The sequence below is a fragment of the Oncorhynchus masou genome, chromosome 18, assembly GCF_036934945.1.
Source record: "Oncorhynchus masou masou isolate Uvic2021 chromosome 18, UVic_Omas_1.1, whole genome shotgun sequence".
Classification (NCBI taxonomy): Eukaryota; Metazoa; Chordata; class Actinopteri; order Salmoniformes; family Salmonidae; genus Oncorhynchus; species Oncorhynchus masou.
Window position 1 is genome coordinate 13,096,279 of NC_088229.1, and position 21,942 is coordinate 13,118,220.

At 42.1% G+C, this 21,942-nt stretch overlaps 2 protein-coding genes across 7 annotated transcripts; one reads left to right on the forward strand and one right to left on the reverse strand.

Moving 5' to 3' along the window:
• Positions 1-226: 226 nt before the first annotated feature.
• Positions 227-12,431, reverse strand: LOC135503997 (isocitrate dehydrogenase [NAD] subunit gamma, mitochondrial-like). 2 transcript variants are annotated; one of them, XM_064922228.1, is made up of 14 exons: positions 12,358-12,431; positions 12,079-12,209; positions 11,767-11,811; positions 10,270-10,281; positions 10,006-10,103; positions 7,947-8,056; positions 7,204-7,264; positions 6,760-6,892; positions 6,488-6,621; positions 4,637-4,739; positions 4,232-4,378; positions 3,787-3,881; positions 3,587-3,647; positions 227-2,134 (listed from the first exon to the last, which is right to left on the reverse strand). In XM_064922228.1, the coding sequence occupies exons 2-14, from the start codon at positions 12,157-12,159 to the stop codon at positions 2,033-2,035; spliced, it is 1,182 nt and encodes a 393-aa protein (XP_064778300.1). In that variant the 5' UTR covers positions 12,160-12,209; positions 12,358-12,431; the 3' UTR covers positions 227-2,032. The 2 variants fall into 2 exon arrangements, with proteins under 2 accessions (XP_064778300.1, XP_064778301.1); XM_064922229.1 differs by lacking the exon at positions 10,270-10,281 and having other exon boundaries at positions 12,358-12,430.
• On the forward strand, positions 11,774-21,200 carry LOC135503998 (protein FAM3A-like). Of its 5 annotated transcripts, none has more exons than XM_064922232.1 (10): positions 11,774-11,868; positions 13,196-13,254; positions 13,373-13,480; positions 16,728-16,751; positions 16,934-17,057; positions 17,636-17,694; positions 17,821-17,871; positions 18,081-18,165; positions 18,451-18,646; positions 19,337-21,200. In XM_064922232.1, exons 2-10 carry the CDS (start codon positions 13,242-13,244, stop codon positions 19,433-19,435), a joined length of 759 nt encoding a protein of 252 aa, XP_064778304.1. In that variant the 5' UTR covers positions 11,774-11,868; positions 13,196-13,241; the 3' UTR covers positions 19,436-21,200. The 5 variants fall into 5 exon arrangements, with proteins under 5 accessions (XP_064778304.1, XP_064778302.1, XP_064778303.1 ...); XM_064922230.1 differs by lacking the exon at positions 11,774-11,868 and adding an exon at positions 12,695-12,948; XM_064922231.1 differs by lacking the exon at positions 11,774-11,868 and adding an exon at positions 12,695-12,897.
• Positions 21,201-21,942: the final 742 nt, after the last annotated feature.

Below are 21,942 nucleotides of genomic sequence, written 5' to 3' on the forward strand. Positions count from 1 at the left end.
AGACCTGTGGAACAATTAAAAACTGGTGGAGTCCATGCCCCGACAAATTTAAGACATTCTGAGGGTAAAAGGGTGTTCAACACAATATGGTTTGTACACTCAATGTAGGTATTTGTGGCACAAACACAAATGTTGTTTTTTAAAACAATACAAAGATATATGCACTTCTGGTTTACAATTATGATTTTCCCACCCACTGGATCAAGTAAAATACAGAGTATGTATGTGTATATATATATATATATATTTAAAAAAAAATAAGAGTATAACATATTATATTTCAGGGTACAGTTCTGAGTTGTTCATATAAAGACACAGTCTGTAACAGACAAAGATGAGAAGTTATAGACCAGTATAACAAAAACCTTAATGCACTACGCAGAAATCTCTCCGCCATTTCCAGGTTGCTAAAATTCTAATAGTTCACCTAATTAGTATAGTGCAGAGAATCATTGTACCATCTAAACCGCTGTGAAATATATTTTCCATAAACAAAAATATTGTATTTTCAGCTGGTGTACAAAACCAAAAGTAAAAGACGCAAAAACAAAACTTAAGAACTGGAAGCATAGAAATATAACAGATCTACCGCTTTTAGACTAGCTTTCAACGAGAATTAGATGTCTGTGGGAAAGATACATCTGAGTCACAGGTAAACATTCTTTTTACGCTGCTGCTACTGTTTATCTTATATGCATAGTCACTTTAACTATACATTCATGTACATACTACCTAATTGGCCCGACCAACTAGTGCTCCCGCACATTGGCTAACCGGGCTATCTTCAGTCACTTTAATCATATCTACATACTACCTTAATAATCAGCCTGACTAAGCGGCGTCTGTATGTAGCCTGTCTTTTTACTGTTGGTTTATTTCTTTACTTACCTATTGTTCACCTAATACCTTTTTTGCACTATTGGTTAGAGCCTGTAAGTAAGGATTTCACTGTATGGTCTACTACACCTGTTGTGTTCGGCCACGTGACAAATAAACTTAGATTTGAGACAGAGAAAGAGGGATACCTTATCAGTTTTGCAACTGAATGCATTCAACTGAAAATGTAACCCAACCCCTCTGAATCAGCGCTTGTACCCGCCAGGCTACCTGTAGACGTAAAGCTAAGCGCTGGACTGCGAGAAGAACATAAAACAGTCTATAATATTTCAGCAACATTTCAGTACCGTAAGAAACATAACCGTTTACACATTTTCTTTTCTACAGTACGATACATTGCAATTAGGAAAATAGGTGGACAGTATAACCGTTTCAAGTCTCAAAATTCTGCAGTGAACCGATATACCTAAGAAACAGTCGCTCAAATATAAATCACACAAACCCATCTACATATAATACGTTTAAGAGGAGCTGGAGGTGTTGCTGTCTAGGCCATCATGTCCTGGGATGTAGGATGAACCTAGCACAGAGTAGCTATAAAGTGCTGCAGTTAAATCCAAGAGACAGATCCTAACTGTTACTACTTCACTACAGCATGTTATTACAGATGCAGTTTGAGCCTCCTACTTCCTTTGTTTACGCTCAAATGTTAAATGTGCTTGAAACAGCCAGGGAATGGTTATGGAAAGACAGAATGGTGTTAAATTGAAATAACATTGAAATACACAGACATGAATGAATGAATTAAAGGCATGCAGAGGGGAAGATAACATGGTCCCGTGTGGCTCAGTTGGTAGAGCATAACACTAGCAACACCAGGGTTTTGGGTTTGAGTCCCATAGGGGACCAGTATGAAAAATGTATCCACTCACAACTATAAGTTGCTCTGGATAAGAGTGTCTGCTAAATGACTAAACTGTACAAATGTAAAGTGATGAATTCGTCTGAAAGCAGTGTGTGTGTTTACAGGCAAGACTGAACCGCTCAACAGAGGAGCATTACTATGGAAATAAACATGCACAAACACACCCCCACTCTCTCATACGGCACACAGTTGTTCAAATATACGAGACACACCAAGGATTCGTATGTTATCCAACAGCATTGACTTGATGTGTGTGGTCGAAATGCGTGTTCAGAGCTCGCTGGTGAGAGGCCCCTTGCTCTGGATGTTTCTCATGATCGCCTGAACCACCTCAGAGGTGGTGCCCTGCCCCCCGATGTCAGCTGTGTGCAACTGCAAGAGAATAGTAAATACTGTGATACCAATCACATTGTCCGCTCCGGTCAACATTCAGAGGTTAAATATTTCACAATGTTGACAACAGAAATAACACAATTGTTTCACATTTCTTTCAGAATATTCTGCAACATCACTCTCCCCTGTACAGGCCTCAAAATTACTATCCATCACACCTAACTAGAGGATGCTGGTGGGAGGAGCTATAGGGCTCATTAAAATGGCCATCCTCCTGTAGCTCCTCTCTGCAGACACCTCAAAGAGGCATTCTACACGGGTAATAAATCAGTAGGTACATTAGCAACATTTTGAACACTAGAAGATACTCTATAGAGGAGCATACATTTGATAACAGGTTGGACTAGAGAGTGTCAAAGATGAATTTGAGAAATGCCAAGCTATATTAACAGAATTTTAAAAGAAAACGCTCTTTATTGGCCTGTGCTCTGTTGATAACTGGCCAGACCGGTCTCCCAGGAGGTGAGCAGGCAGTCAGGTGAGAGTACTGGGCAGGTCAGGTGAGAGTACTGGGCAGGCCAGGTGAGAGTACTGGGCAGGTCAGGTGAGAGTACTGAGCAGGCCAGGTGAGAGTATTGGGCAGGTCAGGTGAGAGTACTGGGCAGGTCAGGTGAGAGTACTGAGCAGGCCAGGTGAGAGTACTGGGCAGGTCAGGTGAGAGTACTGGGCAGGTCAGGTGAGAGTACTGAGCAGGCCAGGTGAGAGTACTGAGCAGGTCAGGTGAGAGTACTGGGCAGGTCAGGTGAGAGTACTGAGCAGGCCAGGTGAGAGTACTGAGCAGGCCAGGTGAGAGTATTGAGCAGGCCAGGTGAGAGTACTGAGCAGGCCAGGTGAGAGTACTGAGCAGGCCAGGTGGGAGTACTGAGCATTTCAGGTGAGAGTACTGGGCAGGTCAGGTGAGAGTACTGAGCAGGCCAGGTGAGAGTATTGAGCAGGCCAGGTGAGAGTACTGAGCAGGCCAGGTGGGAGTACTGAGCAGGTCAGGTGAGAGTACTGAGCAGGTCAGGTGAGAGTACTGAGCAGGTCAGGTGGGAGTACTGAGCAGGTCAGGTGGGAGTACTGAGCAGGTCAGGTGAGAGTACTGAGCAGGTCAGGTGAGAGTACTGAGCAGGCCAGGTGAGAGTACTGAGCAGGTCAGGTGAGAGTACTGGGCAGGTCAGGTGAGAGTACTGGGCAGGTCAGGTGAGAGTACTGGGCAGGTCAGGTGAGAGTACTGAGCAGGCCAGGTGAGAGTATTGAGCAGGCCAGGTGAGAGTACTGAGCAGGTCAGGTGAGAGTACTGAGCAGGTCAGGTGGGAGTACTGAGCAGGTCAGGTGAGAGTACTGAGCAGGTCAGGTGAGAGTACTGAGCAGGCCAGGTGAGAGTACTGAGCAGGTAAGTGTATTGCGCATAGTGACAAGTGTGCAGTGAGGTGAGAGGACTTGACTTACCCGAGTCTCGTTCATGGTCGTAAGGACTGCATTCCTGATCATAGTGGCATAATCGTGGAGCCTGAGACACACAAAAGGACAATGACTTTCATACCCTTTGTTCTGCCCAACAAGTCGACCGCAATTCAGATTATACTGTACATACACATCGTCATGGTTTAGAAACATCACCTTCATTAGACTATGCAAGGTGAACTCACTTGAGGTGATCTAGCATCATGCAGCTGGCCAGTAGCATGGCAGTGGGGTTAGCAATGTTCCTGTCAGCAATACTCTTTCCTGTGTTCCTGGTGGCCTGAGAGACACATAGAGAAAGAGCATATTGTGAGATCAATGATATACAGTGCATTCACAAAGTATTCAGACCACTTTACATTTTCCACATTTTGTTAAGTCACAGCCTTATTTTAAAATAGATTAAAAATATATATATAATTATCCCCCTCATCAATCTACACAAAATACCCCATATTAACAAAATAAAAACAGTTTTTATACATTTTTGCTAATTTATAAATAAAAAATGAAATATTACATTCACATAAGTATTCATTGTCTGTTGTTGGGGCATCTCAATAAACCACTGTGGAAGCATAATATTATATTATCAGAGTTGTGGACACTACAGGTGCCTACTGGACTGACCGTTTCGAAGACGGCATAGTCACGGCCATAGTTGGCCCCTGGCACCAGCCCTGGTCCTCCCACCAGGCCAGCACACACATTGCTAACCACATTACCATACAGGTTGGGCATCACCATAACGTCAAACTGCTGGGGCTTAGACACTAGCTAGGAAATGAGAGAGGGATAGGTTAACAACACAAATAAGCATTAGTAACACAGACAAAACAGATTTAAAAGATATTTAAAAGCAGGGATAGGAACCTTCTTTGCCTGGTCCCAGATCTGTTTCTGCCGTCTCGCCATGTGCCAACTCATGGCAATATCAAAGACCGCAGGAGTTGGCGAGTCAGCGCAAACTGATATGAGACCAGGCTAAACCTTACTGGTGTGCCTCTATCATAAAGAGAGCATTGATTTTCATACCTGCATGGTGGTGTTGTCGACTATCATGGCGTCGAAGGTAATGTCAGGGTATCCAGCAGCCACCTCTCGACAGCACTGCAGGAACAGACCATCTCCCAGCTTCCTGTAAAGGTGACAAAACAGGATGTTCAACAACACCTTGGTTGTAATATATGTAATGTATACCAGATAGGTCTGAGTACTATCTATCCAAATGTAATGTATATGAAAAAACTATATTTTGCTATGTAACTACTAAAGTAACAAAAAAAAACTTGTCCTTCAAGGGGGGTATGGGCAAATAAAAATATATACAGTACCTGTCAAAAGTTTGGACACACCAACTAATTCAAGGGATTTTCTTTATTTTCGCTATTATTATGGCAAGAAAAGCTCAAATAAACAAAGAGAAACAACAGTCCTTCATTACTTTAAACATGAAGGTCAGTCAATTCGGAAAATGTCAAGAACTTTGAAAGTTTCTTCAAGTGCAGTCGCAAAAATCATCAAGCGCTATGATGAAACTGGCTCTCATGAGGACCTCAGATTGCAGCCCAAATAAATGGTTCACAAAGTTCAAGTAACAGACACGTCAACATCAACTGTTCAGAGGAGACTACGTGAATCAGCCCTTCATGGTTGAATTGCGCAAAGAAACCATTGCTAAATAATAATAAGAAACTTGGTTGGGCCAAGAAACATGAGCAATGGACATTAGACCGGCGGAAATCTGTCCTTTAGTCTGAGAAATCCAAATTTGAGCTTTTTGGTTCCAACCGCCGTGTCTGTGTGAGACGCAGAGGTGAATGGATGATCTCCGCATGTGTGGTTCCCACCATGAAGCATGGAGGAGAAGATGTGATGGTCTGGGGGTGCTTTGCCGGTGACACTGTCAGTGATTTATTTAGAATTCAAGGCACACTTAACCAGCATGGCTACCACAGCATTCTGCAGCGAAACGGCATCCCATCTGGTTTGCACTTAGTGGGACTATCATTTGTTTTTGACAATGACCCAAAACACACCTCCAGCCTCTGTACGGGCTATTTGACCAAGAAGGAGAGGGATGGAGTGTTGCATCAGATGACCTGACCTCCACTATCACCCCACCTCAACCCAATTGAGATGGTTTAGGATAAGTTGGACCGCAGACTAAAGGAAAAGTGCTCAGCATATGTGGGAACTCCTTTAAGACTGTTGTAAAATAATTCCAAGAGTGTGCAAAGCTGTCATCAAGGCAAATAATGGTTATTTGAAGAATCTCAAATACATTTTGATTTGTTTAACACCTTTTTGGTTACTACATGATTCCATGTGTTATTTCATAGTTGAGGTCTTCACTGTTATTCTACAATGTAGAAAATAGTAAAAATAAAGAAAAACCCTTGGATAAGTAGGTGTGTCCAAACTGGTACTGTACATTGGTTGCATTCTGACTGTACCCTTCTTCTGGAAGTGTGCACTTAACTTGTTCACTCCATCTCAAGCTTTTCAAAGCATTGGAATAGCGTACGCATGGGCTAGGGGGAGGGGTCAGTTTCCACCATATTTGTTACACAAATGTGTTCTTTAAAAATCTATGAGGCGGAGTGTACGAATGCACACTTTGGGGAAAAGGATAGAGAATTGGACCGTAGCCCCAAAGTACTCAGAGTGTGAGTCATTATAAAAACACATCTAGTGGAATACATAGACACCTCACTGACTGACTGACCTGCCGTCCCTGAATAAATGACCTGCCGTCCCTGACTAAATGACCTGCCGCCCCTGACTAAATGACCTGCCGCCCCTGACTAAATGACCTGCCGCCCCTGACTAAATGACCTGCCGTCCCTGACTAAATGACCTGCCGTCCCTGACTGACTGACTTACATGATGTTGGCCTTGTGAACTGCAGTGACCCTCTTGCGACCTTTCTCCCGGGCCAATTTAAAGGCATACTCAGCGATTCTCAGGGAGTTAGTCCGGGTGATGATCTTGAGACACTCCACCACCCCTGATACACTCTACAGCACAAAGGGAAGGAGAGAGGGATGCTAACGCAGGTTATTTACAGCAAAGAGTGGAAATGGAAAAACACAAAGGGATGAGTTGAGGAAGTAAAATTGCGTGTCTGCCTGTGCGTGTGCCTGTGTGCGTCTAACCTCATGCTCCAGACTGCTGTACTCTCCCTCAGTGTTCTCCCTGATGATCATGATGTCAATGTTGTTGTGGCGAGTCTGAACTCCAGGGAGGGATTTACAGTGCATGACGTTGGCATACAGGTCCAGACTGGTGCTGTGGGACAGAGAGACAGAGATGAAGGAGACAGTGTAAGCTGACAGGGCTGGACAGAGAGATGAAGGAGACAGTGTAAGCTGACAAGACAGAGAGATGGAGGAGACAGTGTAAGCTGACAGGGCTGGACAGAGAGATGGAGGAGACAGTGTAAGCTGACAGGGCTGGACAGAGAGATGGAGGAGACTACAGAAAAGCCACAGAAGACCATTTGGGATAGAGATCGGTGCCCCGTTAGCAGCAACAGAGCACTCAAGGAAGAGGTCCTCTGTCTTTTTTAAATAAACGATTGGATAGAAACCTTTACTTACCGGAGGAGATTGTTTCTGGACTTGTGGGAAGCAGGCAGGGTGTGGAGGGTCTCAATGTTACCTACAAATACACACACAAAAACACAAGCATGTTGACTGTTTTATAGGTATTCTATAGAACAGTGTTTCCCAAACTAGTCCTGCCCACCCCCCTGGGTGCACATTTAATTTTTGCCCTAGCACTACACAGCTGATTCAAATGACCAATTCGTCAAACTTTGCTTATTTGAAATCCCCTGTGTAGTGCTAGAACAAAAACCAAAATGTGCACCCAGGGGGGTGGGCAGGACCGAGTTTGGGAAACCATGCTATAGCATACAGACACACACAATATGACACAGTGACTGCAGTTAATGTGACACAGCTGCAGTTAATGGACAATAGGATTAAATAACTAGAAGCTGCCTACAATTTGAGTACAAAATCTCTTCAGTACTTCTCCCATAGAAAGTGCCTCCCCATTCAAGTGCATAATGGGTGGACTGGCAAACATTTTTTTTCACCTTTATTTAACTATGCAAGTCAGTTAAGAACAAATTCTTATTTTCAATGATGGCCTAGGAACAGTGGGTTAACTGCCTGTTCAGAGGCAGAATGACAGATTTGTACCTTGTCAGCTCGGGGATTTGAACTTGCAACCTTCCGGTAACTAGTCCAACGCTCTAACCACTAGGCTACCCCGCCCCATTGCAAATGAGTTAGAGCTTCCAAGGCCTTCCCATGGATTCTACAGTTTCTCCTACCTTTGAGGGCCACTCCGTTACGGCGGATGGCTGTGATGGCGTTGTTGATGTCATCCTCGGTAGCTGAGCTGACATTCACGACCTCAAAGTCCACAGGTACACAGCTGAACCTATAGAGCACATTAACACAATATGGGAAGGACAACTCAACAACTCAGTCATTCTACCTCAACTCATTGGTTGTACTGTACAACTATGGGCATGAGACATATTGATGTCTATAAGCTGTGAATATCCTGTTATGAACTTGGAACAAGGAAGCCACTCACTACCATTCGCATTTAAAGGGATACTTCAGGATTTGGGCAATGAAGCCCTTTATCTACTGAACAAAAATATAAACGCAACATGTAAAGTGTTGGTCAGATGTTTCATGAGCTGAAATAAAAGATCCCAGACGATTGCCATATGCACAACAAGGTTATTTATCTCAAAAGTTGTTTACATCCCTGTTAGTGAGCATTTCTCATTTGCCCCCAAAATCCATGCAATTTACAGGTCTGGCATAACAAGAAACTGATTAAACAGCATGATCATTACACAGGTGCACCTTGTGCTAGGGACAATAAAAGGCCACTAAAATGTGCAGTTTTGTCACACAACACAATGTCACAGATGTCTCAAGTTGAGGGAGCGTGCTATTGTCATGCTGACTGCAAGAATGTCCACCAGAACGGTTAACAGAGAATTGAACATTCATTTCTCTACCATAAGCCATCAGCGTTGTTTTAGAGAATTTGGCAGTATATCCAACCTGCCTCACAACCGCAGACCACGTGTGACACAGTACCTCCATATCTGGCTTCTTCACCTGTGGGATTGTCTGAGACCAACCACCCGGACAGCTGATGAAACTGTGGGTTTGCACAACCAAATTTCTGCACAAACAGTCAGAAACCGTCTCAGGGAAGCTCATCTGTGTGCTCATTGTCCTCACCAGGGTGTTGACCTGACTGTAGGTCTGTGTCGTAGCCGACTTCAGTGGGAAAATGCTCAACTTCGATAGCCACTGGCATGCTGGAGAAGTGTGCTCTTCACAGCTGAACCCCGGTGTCAACTGTACCAGGCAGATAGAAAACAGCGTGTCTGGTGTCGTGTGGGCAAGCGGTTTGCTGATGTAAATGTTGTGAACAGAGTACCCCATGTTGGAGGTGGGGTTATGGTATGGGCAGGCATAAGCTACGTACAACAAACACAATTGCATTTTATCGAGGCCAATTGACGTGCCATTCATCCGCGGTTATCACGTCATGTTTCAGCATGATAAAGCACAGCCCCATGACACAAGGATCTGTACACAATTCCCAGTTCTTCCATGGCCTGCATACTCACCAGACTTGTCACCCACTGAGCATGTTTGGGATGCTATGGATCTACATATACGACAACGTGTTTCAGTTCCCGCCAACATCAAGCAACTTCGCACCAAATATTGAACGGTTTTGTGATCCAAGCCCCTTACATTTTTTTTAAAGGTATCTTTGACCAACAGATGCATCTCTGTATTCCCAGTCGTGTGAAATCCATAGATCAGGGCCTCAAACTTATTTTAATTAACTGATTTCTTTAGATGAACTGTAACTCAGTGAAATCTTTGAAATTGTTGCATGTTGCGTTTATAGTTTTGTTCAGTTTTGTTCGCCAGAGTCAGATGAACTCATGGATAAAAATAAAAATTCTCTGCGTGCAGTTTGAAGGAAGTTGCTAGTAGATACCACAGACTTCAAGTCATTGCGCTAAAGCCAGTTAGCATTGTCAAGCGAAACAACCTCAAACTTCCTTCACACTGGATGCAGAGACAAAAGAAATGTATCCATTACTTCATCTGACTCTGGGCAAGTAGATAAAATCCTGAAGCATCCGTTAAATAAACTGTTAAATGAATTAACTGTTATAAGTGTTTATAAGCCATGAATGCTATGACCAGTTATAATACAATAAGCAGACCTTAAGAGCTCCCAGGCACATATTAGTGGCTATGTGTTTATAAGATGTTGATGAGGTGCGAATAACAGCTTATAAACACATTATAGACTGTTATAAAGCGTATTTGACTGACCTGAAGAGCTCCTTTACGTGATTGAGCAGTTCTGGTCCAATACCATCTCCAGGTATCAGAGTTACAGTGTGTCTGCCACCATACTTCGCAGGAGGGGGCTGAAATGCACACATTTTTTTGTTATCCTTGCACACTTTTCTGTCAGAGTTACCAGGCTGCACCGAAAGCAAATCAAACTATGGTTGTGTGCCAATGGTGTGAATAAGGCGTGTTGTGTAACGTGGGAATTTGATGAACGGTGATGCAATGCAACGCGGTACTTACAATGATTTGTCCCTATTAGTTGTAGAAACGGCCGGAAAAGCAGAACAATACAGTGAGAGATTAGCAAAGCACCAGAAAACAAACAGTTGCCCTACACCTCAGATTGCTAGCTCATTAATGATCCCGTCTCCCTAGAGGGGAGTCTTGGATCACGTTACAAATGCTCAGCCTAAAGGTGACAACGGAGTTAGTTAGCTAGCCAGCCAATTTTGTCACACCAAATCAATCAAACAATAATAAATACCAAGCAGAAGTGTCTAGAGCTCCATCTGAAATGTTTAAATCTGACAGAGTGGCAGTGTGAATCTTGTGCTGCTCATAGACATAGACATACTTGACAGCAAGCAATACCTGGGTAGGTTAGCTACATCACCAGTACCATGCCTCAAATAGACATACTTGACAGCAATCAAGCCTTGTGATTTCTGACAGTCAAGTGTACTAGGCAACTCACCATGTGCCTAAAATGCACATTATAAACTGGTTGGTTCGAGCCCTGAATGCTGATTGGCTAACAGTCGTGGTATACCACGGGTATGACAAAACATTTATTTTTAATGCTATAATTACATTGCCAACCAGTTTATATTAGCATTAAGGACACCTCGGGGGGTTTGTGGTATATGCTCAATATACTACGGCTAAGGGCTGTGTCCAGACACTTAGCGTTGCGCATAACAACTGCCTTATTGTTTAAGTAAGAGGCCTAGCTACCCTGATCTCTGCACACTCTGCAAGACAGCTAGCTACTGTGACCTCTGCCTGACAATCAGACTGTGATTGGTCTGGTTCATAGTTAGATTAATGCAATACATTGGCTTGGAAAATTTCCTCACACAAGCTCTATGAGCCAGAATATTGAATCAAATTATATTTTAACAGTTGTCTGTGTAGTTGGTCCTTTTGGCGGTAGGAATGTGAGACAATATATCCACAGGAAAGTATAATTAAATCACCTTATCAAAGTGCTGGTAGTGTGTTCACATTTCTATTACCTGAAGCATGTGCAGAAACATGTAAACACTTACAGGAGCTCCACAAGTACGCATCAGTGGTGTGCATGTATTTTCATATTGTGCACATGCATGAGGTGATAGAAATCTGAACACACAACCAGAGCTTTGAAACGTTGATTTAATTATACTTTCCTGTGAGAACCCTGGGTTTATAAGCGCGGAAATCGAGCCATAGCGCGCCGGACCTCGGGCTGGAAGGTCGAGGGTTCGAGACCTGCTCCCTGCTGTTTCATTACAATATTGTCTAACATTCCTACCTGCAAAAGGACCACCCTAAAATCAGTTAACATTTAATTATATTTAACAGTCTGGCTTTTATTTAACGCTAATTTCTGCCTGAAGTAGAATTCAACGCAATTCCACATCGGGTTGGTTTCCATGTAACTGTAATCTCTGCACATTCACAAGATCTAGCTACAGTAGGCCTACTCAAACCACCACAGATAGCCTATCTGATGCAGGTTCCAAGATGGGCACTCACTACTGTTGACTTCTCTCTGCGACTGCTCACTGTGGCTCCAAATACCTCAGGAAACAGAAGAACAGGACAGGGCGTTAACTCAACTTGTGGTTCACGTGGTCGGTGAGTCCCTTTGGGTCTTTCTAGAGATAAGCAACAATACAGTATACCGTATGCATGTCAAATGAGAACGTAGCAAAGGGAGGGATGGGCTTCTTGCTAATGCTAACCAGAAATGACCTTGTATTATAGTCCAGAAACACAATTTCTCTCAATCATGTTGTATGTAGTTTATTTGCCATCATAACTGTGAATCATAAAACTCTGTCTTACTTTTGCTGTCGTTGCCAACCGTCCACCCCAAATGGGTTTAATGATTTTAGACATTGATATCACTGCACTGGAGGCGGCCATCTTGACGGAATCCGACTTATGCTGTTAACGCGCATCTGCTCGTGCCCACGCTTCAGAGAGAAGAATCGATAGAGGTCCTATTATAACATTATTGTATTATTTAAATTTAAATTACTAATAATTGTTAGTATTCTAATTCCCAATTCTATGAAATAATATTGCCACATTAGAGCTCGAGCTGTTCATAAATAAGTTTACCATATAATTTTGTAATCTATTCTGCATCCGTAGTATAGTTTATGTAATTAATTGGGTGGTGATATCCCCCCATCATAACATGAACAAAATGTATGACGCGTGGAGGCACCTTAATGCGTAACCAATGATTTACTGTATACACATGGGAGTAATGCCGCGTTCAAAATAACTGGGATCTCGGAAATCGTAGAATTCCGACTTCAGAGTGTTCAAGACTAGGAACTCGGGGGGAAAAATCTAACTCGGTTACTCCTGTCTCTTTCTGGAGCTCAGACGTTCCGACCTGAAAACCACTGACTTTGTGATTTGAATTCGTATTTTTTTGAACGCGGCATAACAGTGGAAATTCGCATGCGCGCAGACTCGAGGCTGACGTCACAGAAAATGAAACGCTCAAATCTAATCAGCAAGATCGCACGCTTGAAGAAATTAAGATAATTGTTCTGTGCTTGTCGTAACTGGAACGGTGCAAACACTACAGACGCTGAACTTCGTCTCCCAAATCATATTTTAGTGTCCAAGTTTGTCTTGCCAGGAAAGGTGAATTTTCACGAAGGAAATCTAGATGAGTTTGCTTTGGAATAAATAACAGTGGGTGTTTCCTTTTTGCTCTCATTGCAGTGGGCGCCTTTCCACTTTTTGCCTTTGTCTTGTCGAATGCATCTCGAAATAACTCTTGCTTGCTTGCCAAATTGTATCATTGATAGAGATTCCTGTAATTTGCTCAAAGTATCATTTTAATGTTTTCAAACATTGTTGCTTCAGTGAAACTTCCACGAAATTACCAGAAAAGCCCATGTTGTTTCTAACATGACTATATACTCATTGTTTTCTGTAGCACTACTTGCCGGTCTGTCTGCCTTAGCTTCTGAAGAAAATAAATCATGAGATTGGCAGGTAGGAGTGTGTCTTGTCTGTGAGAGTGTATCCAGCTGTCTTTTTAGTTGTATCTAATGATTGTCATGTATTGTTGCTGAGAAAGAGCCTATTCTAATGGAATGTGTCTGTGTGCCAGGGCCTCTGCGAGCTGTTGCTGTGCTGCTATTGGTGGGCCTCACCTGGGTGTTAGCCAGCTCCATACTTGGAGGGGACAGCAACTTGGTGGTCAAACACTTCTTCAGTGGTAAGACGACGACAACCTTACTGTCTGACGTCTAGCCCCACAATAGTACAGTGCCTTCGGGAAATATTCAGACCCCTTTACCTTTTCTAGATTGTTTTATGTTACAGCCTTATTCTAAAATTGATAACATTATATATTGTTTCTCATCAATCTACACACTACCCCATAATGACAAAGCAAAAACATTGTTATTTATTTATTTTTTTAGAAATGTTTGAATGTATACAAAAAAAAAAAACTTATTTACTTAAGACTTAAATTGAGTTCAGGTCTATCCTGTTTCCATTGAATGTCTTGGTTGTGTTTCTACAACTTGACTGGTGTCCACCTGTGGTAAATGCAACAGGACAAGGACCTTAAAACTAATTCAGGATTGGTGGGTCCCCTGCAGGACAGTTGCGCTATAGTAGGCTAATGCGATTAGCGTAAGGTTGTAATTAACAAGACCATTTCGCAGGACATAGACATATCTGATATTGGCAGTTGCTATTAAATAATAATAATATATCCCATTTAGCAGACGCTTTTGTCCAAAGCGACTTACAAGTCGGCTGGGGCCACTACTTTTACATATGGGTGGTCCCAGCGGGAATCGAACCCACGATGCTTGGCGTTGCAAGCGCCATGCTCTACCGACTGAGCCACACAGGACAGTGAAATAATACAATGCTATTGTTTGAGAGTGCACAGTTTAACATAAAGCTATTAATAATCAAATTAGGCACATTTGGGCAGTCTTGGTACATTTTGAACAAAAATGCAATGGTTCATTGGATCAGTCTAAAACGTTGCACAGACACTGCTGTCATCTAGTGGCCAAAATCTACATTGCACCTGGGCTGGAATAATACATTATGGCCTTTCTCTTGAATTTCAAAGATGATGGTACAAAAAACAGTTGGCTTTTTCTTTGTTTTACCAGATCTAATGCGTTCTCCTACATTCCTTTCACAATTCCACAAACTTCCAAGTGTTTCCTTTCAAATGGTACCAAGAATATGCATATCCTTGCTACAGGCAGTTAGTTTTTGGTATGTCATTTCAGGCGAAAGAGACATGCGTTGTGCATCCATGCAACACTCACCTTTTTCTTGGACCATGGCCTCCCTGCGGCCTCAGTGGATTAGTCCACCGAGACAGGCGCAAATCAGACAGGTCTCTCGTGCCATAAGAAAAATAAATATATTTGCGTCTGCTTTACAAAAAATCTTGGTCGACCGACAGCCTATCAACCAAACAACCAATCAGTTGGTTGAGGTCAGCCCAAGTTGACAATCTAGCGATCCCACATTCTTCCACAAAGTACAGCTAGCTAAATAAAATTCATGGTCAATACCAAACAATGAGAAACTGTCACGTAGCTAATGTATAATACATGCAATGGGTATTGTTCATCTAAAATGAGTAATTCAATGTATACCTGAGAACCTGAAGTCGCCATACCAAGTTTTAAACACAATAGCCGGGGGGATGGGTGCACCAAGGTTGGAAACCCCAAGGTTAAACAAAGCCTACATTATTGCTTGCCTTACCTTTGCCTTATCTGATGAATCTCAGTTCTTGTTTCATGCCTGAGAGCACTAGGGTATGGAGAGAACCACATCAGTACATGCATTCATCATGGGGCGGCAGGGTTGCCTAGTGGTTAGAGCGTTGGACTAGTAACCGGAAGGTTGCAAGTTCAAATCCCGAGCTGACAAGGTACAAATCTGTCGTTCTGCCCTTGAACAGGCAGTTAACCCACTGTTCCTAGGCCGTCATTGAAAATAAGAATTTGTTCTTAACTGACCTGCTGAGTTAAATAAAGGTAAAATAAATGCCAAGTGTCAACGTTGTAGACTGGTGATGATCGTTTGGGGTATTTTTTGAATTCTTTGCCAATCAGGTGCATCCCTTCATGGCAGCAGTATATCCATCTGCTAATGGATTTTTCAGCAGGATAATTCCCCTTGCCACAAGGCTAGGATTGTCCAGGAATGGTTCCACGAACATCAATCCAATTGAGCGTCTGTGGGATGAGATGGAACGAGATATTCGGTGTAGAGATGCACTACCAGAAAACTTGGCACAACTGTGGGAAGCATTGGAGTCAACATGTGCCAGCATCTGGACTGCTTTCAACACCTTGTAGAGTTCATGCCACAACAAATTGAGCCTGTTCTGAGGACAAAAGGGAGTGCAACTCGATATTAGGAATAAGTTTCTAATGTTTTGAAAGATAATTGTGTGTGTGTGTGTGTACACTATTTTAATAGCAGGACACTGAAGAGTATGAATTAGGCTGTTTGAGAAGGTTTGAATCCTAAGCATCCTGCATAGACATTGTTTGAAGTACAATAGACTAAAAATAGCTTTGACCTACTACAGTAGCTGTGTGCTAAAAAAAACTTGGTGGAGTAGGCATTGTGGCGCTCGTGAATTTCCCTTTTTCGGCTTCAGACCAATACCTACTTCTGACAGTTTATAATAGACTAGGGCTGAGAATTGCAGGGACATCACAATGCAGTGGTTAAGGGCTTGTAAGTAAGCATTTCACTGTAAGGTCCTGTTGTATTCGGCACATGTGACTAACATTTGATCTGATTTGGAATACGATGTTATCAACACACTGAGTGCCGTCAGTATTCACACCCCTTGACTTTTTACACATTTTGTTATTACAGCCTGAGTTTAAAATTGAGTAAATGTAGATTATTTTTGTCACTGGTCTACACACAATACCCCATAATATCAAAGTGGAGTTGTCATTTGACATTTGTATAAATGAATTACAAATAGAAAACAGATGTTTTGAGTCAAGTATTGAACCCCTTTGTTATGGCAAAGCTAAATACGTTCAGGAGTAAACATGTGCTCAATAAGTTGCATGAATTTTAGAATTATTATCTTATCTCTGTATCCCACACACACAATTATCTGTGAAGTTCAAATCGATTCAACCACAAAGACGAGGGAGGTTATCCAATGCCTCTCAAAGAAGGGCACCTACTGGTAGATTTATTTATAATTTTTAAAAAGCAGACGTTGAATAGAGTGGTGAGGTTATGAATTACCCTCTTGGATTGGGTATCAGTACACCCTCTCACTACAGAGTTACAGGCCTTCTTCCTAATTCAGTTGCCGGAGAGGAAGGAAACTGCTCAGGGATTTCACAGCGGCCAATGGAGACTAAAACAGTTTGTTTGAATGGCTGTGATAGGAGAAAACAGGATAGATCAACATTAACTCATATCTATATTTTTTACAGGGACAAACGAGGAGCCAACAGCTGGTATGTGAGAAGTTAATACCATTATTTACAGTGGCAATCACAAAAAGTAATCCTTTTGGAACCTAAACATTTCAATGTCAGTGGGACAGTGCTAATCTGTGTCCCTCAGTTGAGCACCATATTCCCAGCTTGGGTACGCTTTCATTCTAATGTGCTAATTTGTGTGTCCTCTCCTCTTCCAGAGCCCAAACACCACAGGTACAAGTGTGGTCTGTCGGCTCCCTGTCCTCAGAAACATCTGGCTTTCCGCATTGTCTCTGGAGCCGCCAACGTCATTGGGCCCAAAATCTGCCTGGAGGATAAGATGTGAGAATTATTGTACATCATCGGGGCCATCACACTTCTTACACCAATGTATCAATGTCACCACCAACCATCTCACTCTCTCCAGCTTGTCTCCGTTTCCTTTTATTTCTCATGAACTCTTTCTGCCATCATATCATCTTAACCCTGAAGTTTGTCTGAAGAGCTGAATGCAAGTATTTGTCTTATTTTGCTTTCCTTCATTAGCCTGATTCCAGATATGTTTGGGACATCTTGCCAAAACTGACAGAAGGAGTGGTTTTGTCTGTAGCATCTTTCTGTCTGTCTATGGTTGCTCCTTCATTGTCGGAGTGTAACAATGTATAGATGAACTCTTCAGGGGTTAGTTTCCTGAAAGTTTAGTAGCTCCAATCTCATCTTTCATCTACTGCCTACAATGGGTTTATGATCATCTTAAATTTAACCAGTAAATGATCACATTTTATTGTTCACATACACATATTTAGCAGATGTTATTGCGGGTGTAGCCAAATGCTTGTGTTCCTAGTTAGTACGTTAACCAACCCAGGTAAAGTGTTGGTACTTACGGTTCCTCCAACCTTTCCCTTTCTCTCCCTCAGCCTTGTCAGCAGTGTCAACAACAATGTTGGTAGAGGACTAAACATTGCTTTAGTAAATGGTAATTAGAATAATCTCTGACAAATTGTTCAAAGTTATATTTCAAGTTAATTTGTGCAGTTGTGATTTTGACTTGACTGTTGCACAGATTGCTAACTTTAAATGAATGAATGTTTCTGCTCATCAGGGGTATCTGGAGAGCTCTTGGACACAAAATCATTTGATATGTGGGCAGGAGGTAAGAGGATTAAACACCTTTATACTAATGTCCTGGTGTCATTTGGTGCATGTTTGTAATATTTACATTAGTTTATTTTATACATCATTATCTTCAATATTTTCACTGTACAAAAGGTTAAAAGTGGTTTAACGCCCCTCTACATATTGTTCAGTTAAATACAGGTACTTTAATAGGCTTCATCCTACCCATCTGTCTTCCATTCTCAGATGTTACTGACCTGTTGAAGTATCTCCTACCTTTACATGAGGGAACACTTGTGTTTGTAGCTTCCTTTGACGATCCTGCCACAAAGTAAGAGTCTAGCATGGACATTACTAAGTGAGCCCCAGTCCTGTGCAATGCTTTCATCGCTGTGTGGTTATAATATTACGCTTCATGGCACATAACTCACACACACAGCACTAAAGGGGTTGTTTTACAGTCACCACAATCTTGTAAAATGCATAACAAAACCAAATTGAACATATGGACGACTTGTAAATCTACCAATCTATTCTTACAATTGTAAACATTACTAAGTGAAAATTATGTTTGGTGTTAAAATATACAAAATTGGTATGTTGTACTGTATGGCAGGGCTTCCCAAACTCTAGCTAGCCTACTTTACTGCGACTGTCTGTCTCCCTCTCCTAACACCCGCGGCAGATTAAATGACGAGGCTCGTCGTCTGTTTGAGGAGCTGGGTAGCACAGCAGTGAGGGAGCTCACCTTCAGAGACAGCTGGGTGTTTTTAGGAGCCAAGGGCATCGAGAACAAGAGTCCATTCGAACAGGTAGACTACCTTTACTTAAAGCCTAAACTATATATAATTTATACCGTACGAACAACGCAAGAGCGCCAAGCAAAATGGCTATCCAGCGTAGTTGCGTCGTTTATAATTGGATGTGCTTGTACATCTACGTGTGCATGAGATAAGGATACGTGACCTCTGTGATCTACGTGTGCATGAGATAAGGATACGTGACCTCTGTGATCTACGTGTGCATGAGATAAGGATACGTGACCTCTGTCATCTACGTGTGCATGAGATAAGGATACGTGACCTCTGTCATCTACGTGTGCATGAGATAAGGATACGTGACCTCTGTGATCTACGTGTGCATGAGATAAGGATACGTGACCTCTGTGATCTACGTGTGCATGAGATAAGGATACGTGACCTCTGTGATCTACGTGTGCATGAGATAAGGATACGTGACCTCTGTGATCTACGTGTGCATGAGATAAGGATACGTGACCTCTGTGATCTACGTGTGCATGAGATAAGGATACGTGACCTCTGTGATCTACGTGTGGTGACGTATCTGTACACTCACTGTCCTCCTCATAGCTCTGCTCGTAACTCTGTCCATATTATAGCTACACTGTGTTATATCTATGGCTCTGTCAGTGTGTTTGATCTGTAAAGCCTAATGTTCATACCCTCTCTCTCTGCCTGTGTGTCTCTCTCTCACCCCCCCAGCGTATGAAGAACAATAAGAACAGTAACAAGTACGAAGGCTGGCCTGAGTCTCTGGAAATGGACGGCTGTGTCCCCCTCCGTTCCCCTTCAGAGGGCTAAACACACTCTGCTTGTATCCCTCCCTTCCTCCACTCTTCTCAGATGATGCTTATGCCCTACATGGATCCAATACTTTTAAATACTGGGAGTGTGCAAGACAAGTGCACACTTTGGGAGAAGGGTTGGAGAGTTGGAACGCAACCTGTTTCTAAGGACTAGCACCTTTTGAGAACGAAGGCCTCTGGTTCTAAGGACTAGCACCTTTTGAGAACGAAGGCCTCTGGTTCTAAGGACTAGCACCTTTTGCGAACGAAGGGCTCTGGTTCTAAGGACTAGCACCTTTTGAGAACGAAGGCCTCTGGTTCTAAGGACTAGCACCTTTTGAGAACGAAGGCCTCTGGTTCTAAGGATTAGCAGCACAGATGTATCTGGAGAAACTGGAGCAGCAGAAGCATATTGACTCTGACATTTTGACTCACCTCGATTTACAGGCTTCCTCACATTACTTCTCTTTAATGAAACTTGTGGACGGACTGGGACCATACATTTCCCTCTGCGTTTCTATCACACCGGCCCTTTTTTGTGTCTCTCGGCACCCATTATTAGCCAAACGATCAGTTAGACAAGCCCACATAATGGGCTTAAGATGGCCCTATGACCAGTCCCTAATGAGACTTGAGTATGGTATTGGTATTGCACGACTACAGTTGGGTAAATGATGCTCTGTTACAATATCATGTAACTACAGGGAGGTAAAGACTCTTACAATACTTTTTTTTTTCCTTCACTTTTTGTTATTTTTGTGAAGTAACACGTGCTGCAAAGGACATCTTCTCTTGAGTGGACTGACTCTGTCACAATGCTGGTAGCAAGCTGGCCTGATGGTTGATATGCTAACTTGTTGAAGCAACTGTTTGGACTTGACATTCGAACTAGGAATTGATTTAAGTGTTTGAGGCTTAATGTTCCTGGGAATGACCACGTAGGAGGACATGGATATTTCAGAGACCAAATGTTTGATGCACAAATAAGGGAAAAAATGATGCTGGATAGAAAAAAAAGAATATATTAAAGAAGTAATGCCTGTAAAACCCTGCAAATGCACAGGAAGAGGGCAGATAATGCTGCCTATATGAACGGAAATCGCGAACAGAATACAATTAGGATTCACTAGCAACATATTATTGCTGGCTGTTCTAGGAAGGATATTGTATGTTATGATAAATTAAAATGCATTAATATATATTTTGTATGCATAGTTTAATATATTAAATTGTAGATTTCAGTCTAGTTGTGCTAGCCTGAGTGCCAGTCTGTTTGTTCCATCATGCCAACTTGTAGTCATGTCAAACATTTGGCTTGACAAGGTGTAACGGAAGCACAAACAGATCTGGGACCAGGTTAAAGTGCTAATAACCTCCACCTTTTATGTGAGTGTTACCCTGGGGGTTGGATGTGGGGTTACACCAATGCCATGATAACTGTATATATGTGATGACCTTTGTATGCTTGCAATGTGCAATGATGGAAAAGTACTGGGTAAACGGAGAAGTACTGCTTTAGTTCTCAGGCTGAGAATTGTCTGCACCTGCTGACAGTCACACAGCCTCAAGGCCGAGATAGTAGAGTGAGAAACCACTGTCTAGACATGCTTTTCTCATCTTAGATACTCTGTATAACAATGTTAAGATATGATTGACGATAGGTTGTATAAAGAGTGTGGTCTCCTGTTTCCCCACACAGATTTTTACTATAGACTACTGAGGTATTCTGTATGCAAAACTGTCTGCAATTGCATTTTATTACTAAAGAGTTTTATACCAAGGTTTCTGTGTCATCTATCTTAAAGACTGATTGGTAAAGGAAACTTACATCACCCCATGCAAAGGACCAACCAACATTTTTTCTGAAAGAGAACACTGATTGCTGCACAGCAGTTTACTCAAATACGTTCTATCAAAATTTTCCAATCTTGTGTATTTAACTTGGAATAGAACTAGTCTAGAATCTTATAGATACTTATTTTTACACCTCATAGGCTATATTCATGGATTGATTTCACACTAGAGTGGACTTCAGTGCCTAAATGTAAAACATGATTGTACTGTTGGATAACAACACTATTCATGCTTTTACCTGTGTATCTCAGGCCTTGTCCTCACTGTTGTTTATTTAGATATTGTATTACTTTATTATTATTTTTCAATTTGATAGGTATCTTGCGTATTTTGTTCTCTGAATTTGATTAAATATACACCACTTGTTACATTTTCAATACACTCAAAACAAACTGCAGAATGTTTGGTCCAGGAATAAGTGCTTTGAGACCAAGTGAACTATAGAATTCTACTATTCATTTTTGTGACTTACACTATTTATTTTTAAATATATAAGTCTCTGTGTGCGGTGTGGTTCAGCCTGAGGGCCAGTCTGTATGTTCTATCATGCCAATTCTTATGTCAATGTTTGTCATGGCTTGACAATGAGCAATGGAGTTCGCAAGAGCGCAAACCATCTAGGACCAAATACTGTTTTGAGTGAATTTTATAGGCTATCCTTTGTGGAGT